The following is a 3,675-nucleotide window of genomic DNA, read 5'->3' as shown; positions in this document are numbered from 1 at the left end:
CTTTCTCCTCTCTGTTGGAGCTTTTCCTGTGTTTGGAGAAATGAGTTGTGCTGCAGCAGCACCAACTGTCCTTCCTACATCCACTGCAGTTTGCAATCCAGATGTTGGACTGTTCCTGTCTCAGTGGAGGACAATGTGTGTCTGAGAGACATGCAATGTCCATGTTTGCTGCTGAAAGAGACTGATGGTCTGACCCCTCTCCTCCTTTCAGGGTGGAGCCTGCTGGAGGCCGATTCTTGACACCAGGTCTGAGGAAGTGTAAGTGTGTTTTTCATCTGATTCATGACAACAAAGCAACTCATATTCAACCATCTTCAAACTGTCAAATCACTCATTCAGGATCATCATCAAAGATCAATAAATGATCAATAACTGCAGCTGGATTGTGTTTGTTCTCTCCATCAGATTCCTGTCAACTCACCATCGACACAAACACAGTGAGCAGAAAACTCAAACTGTCTGAAGACAACAGGAAGCTGACATATGAGGAAGAGCTTCAGTCATATCCTGATCATCCAGACAGATTTGATTTCCGGCATCAGCTGCTGTGTTTAACTGGTCTGACTGGTCGTTGTTACTGGGAGGTCGAGTGGAGTGGATTAGTTTATATATCAGTGAGTTACAGAAGAATCCGGAGGAAAGGAAACAATGAAGACTGTGTGTTTGGATATAATGATCATTCCTGGAGTCTGATCTGCTCTGATGATGTTGGTTACTCTGTTTATCACAACAAAATAGAAACTCGTCTCTCCTCCTCCTCCGTCTCTAACAGAATATCAGTGTATGTGGACTGTCCTTCTGGCATTCTGTCCTTCTACAGAGTCTCCTCTGATTCACTGATCCACCTCCACACCTTCAACACCACATTCACTGAACCTCTGATTCCTGGATTTGGTGTCTGCTTCTGGTATGGTTCCTCAGTGTTTCTGTACTGAGTTGAGTTCAATAATCGTAACTGTATAGCATTGTGATGAAAAAAAGCCACTCACTGCGCTGAATTATTGTGCGGAGATGTTGACTGACTTGTCGCACATATGGGACATCGCTATGTAGAAAAGTTTGCAATATAGTGATGTGACATTCAGAAACAGTCTGATTCATCTGCTTGTCTCTTTACTTATTAGATAGGACTTGAGTGTCACTGAGAGCCGTTGTTGTATCAGATTACCATACGATGTCAGAATAGCATACATGCAGTGAGTACCATGCCTGCATGCGCATTAAGAAGTCCGACTGTCAGAGGAGTTTTCAGTTCACCCTATGCAACAAGTTATGACAAAAATAAATCATTAAATTGTTTTCAATGATAACTGTATAGATATACATGCGTTGTCGTGGTTTCAAAGTGTATTTAAAGCAGGGTCTGGCTGCAGCTGCAGTCAACTACAACACACACCCGTGTAAAACTCATTAACTTACTTAACCGCTAAGTCAGGATGCCATGCAACTGTTAACAACAAAGTTTATGATGATCTAAGTCATGATTCTATGTTGCTGATTAAATAAAATCATATGGTAATGACGTGTCTGACAGATATAGCCGTGAGTTTGTGCTAAGCGTATGACAATCTGACAGCGTATGCTGACCTGACAGAACACTGTTCTTTGTTCTTGTAGTGCTCAGCTTACACTCCAGTAGCTCTCATTTTATTTAATCATGTACACTGCTATTTTTTTAATTAACAAATAAAACACAAGAACTAAAGGCGCACGCAGAGCATGCTCATTGCTCTTTGATTATTTTCTTTCAAAGTGGCAGCTGTAATGTATGCCACGGTGTCAGACTGCCTGGCTTCATGTAGCGCAGGGGTGACCAAAGTTGGTCTTCAAGGGCTGGCATCCTGTACATTTTAGTTCTCTCCCTGGTGGCATTAACAACCTTTTCAGCTTGTCAATGTTCTTCTTAGGCCTTCTAATGAGCCATCATTTGATCCAGGTGTGTTAAACCAGGGAGAGACCTAAAACATGCAGGATGTCGGCCCTCGAGAACCCACTTTGGCGACCCCTGATGTACCAGGAGAGAGAGTGAAAACAGTCACGATGAGCACCTTCTGTTTGGCTGCTTCTTGCTTGTTGCTCCTTGCTCAGGTTTCATATTTGAGCGTTATTTACTGTCAGGGCATTGCCTCAATTGCTATGTTTAATGGTGCAGAGAGTGGTGGTTTCTGACATGAGCAATATGGGCAAACAACCAGGGCGTTATATTTTTAGGGATCGCACGAGACCACCATGGATTGTAGCACAGAGATGGAAGCAAAGCACAACAAATAGTTTGTTGCTTTTAATATTGGTAAAATTCAGTAAGTGTTTAATATCTAGGTGTTTTTATGAGCATATGGATCTTTCAGATCAATTTGAGAAGTAATTTTGATCATATTTCACATTTTATCGTGTCATGTAGCGTGGGGCGCTGGTCTTGGTCTTGACTTGGTCTTGGACCCTAAAAGTCTAGGTCTTCTCTCGGTCTCAAACACTCTGGTCTTGGGTTTGGTGGTCTTGACCACAACACTGATGTGAGTGATTTAAAAGTGCTGACCTTCTCCACCGCCTCTGGACCAATGGAGAGGTTGATGTTTGGGAACAGTGATGTTTGGGTTGTTTTTTCCTGAAGTTCACAATCATTTCCTTGGTCTTTTTGTTGTTTAGAGCCAGGTTGTTGCTTTGACACCATGAGGCCAGATGCTGCACCTTTGTCTTGTAGTCCCTCTCTTTGCCGTTGGTGATGAGGCCAAGGATGGTTTTGTCGTCTGCGAACTTGACGATCATATTGGAGGGAGAAGAGGCAGAGCAGACATGGGTGAACAGAGAATAGAACAGAGGGCTTAACCCAAACCCCTGGGGCGCGCCATTGCTAATGGAGACAGTAGAAATGTTCTTGCCCACTCTGACTCTCTGTGTAMGTTTGGTAAGGAAGTCCACAATCCAGTTGCACAGGGTGGTGTTAAGTCCCAGTTGGTGGAGTTTGTGGCAAAATCAACAGGGCCGAATGGTGTTAAATGCCGAACTGTAGTCCACAAAGAGGAGACAAGCGTAGATGTGTCTGTGCTCTACATACTCCAGCAGTGTGTGGAGCACGATGGCGATGGTGTCCTCTGTGGAGCGGTTTTCCCAGCTAGAGAAATTTTAACCCACCAATCTTGGAAAAGTCCTGAATGGTCCCCCCCTCCAAACACAGGTGTCAAAGTCCAGTCCTCAAGGGCCACTGTCTTGCAATTTTGATGTGCATCTGCTTCACCACACCTGAATAGAATAATTAGGTCATGAAGACTCTGGAGAACGTATCTACTGAAGGAGGAGGTAATTAAGCCATTTCGTACCAGTGTTTGTACCTGGGGCACATCTAAAAACTGCAGGTCAGTGGCCCTTGAGGACTGGAGTTTGACATCCCTGCTCCCAAAAAATCATAAAAGAAAYCCTTGTATTTAAACAATGTCAACATGAAAAGGCAATTGAAACAAAGAACGAAATAAATCTGCCATACAACTAAGAAAAAAATAAGAAAAAATTTTTAGGTCCCCCACACCATGATTAGAATAATGTTTCAGTATAATGTGTAGGAGAAGCAACAGTTGTGGTGAACAGTACAGCCGCAACAGTACAACAGTACAGAACAGTAGAGCTGCTAAAGAGCAGAGCTAGCTGTTGCTGTGGCTCTGCAGGACAAATATAAAACCC

At 43.4% G+C, this 3,675-nt stretch overlaps 1 protein-coding gene across 1 annotated transcript in view; it reads left to right on the top strand.

Moving 5' to 3' along the window:
- Positions 1-3,675, top strand: part of LOC103474041 (protein NLRC3-like) — a 69,587-nt gene that overhangs the window by 17,794 nt on the left and 48,118 nt on the right. Inside the window, exons 5-6 of the mRNA XM_017307741.1 lie at positions 212-258; positions 406-438. Of these exons, the coding sequence (XP_017163230.1) occupies positions 212-258; positions 406-438 (80 nt within the window). The remainder of the gene's footprint in view (positions 1-211; positions 259-405; positions 439-3,675) is intronic.

The sequence above is a fragment of the Poecilia reticulata genome, linkage group LG12 (assembly GCF_000633615.1).
Source record: "Poecilia reticulata strain Guanapo linkage group LG12, Guppy_female_1.0+MT, whole genome shotgun sequence".
Lineage (NCBI taxonomy): Eukaryota > Metazoa > Chordata > Actinopteri > Cyprinodontiformes > Poeciliidae > Poecilia > Poecilia reticulata.
This window is presented reverse-complemented; position numbering and strand designations above follow the sequence as displayed.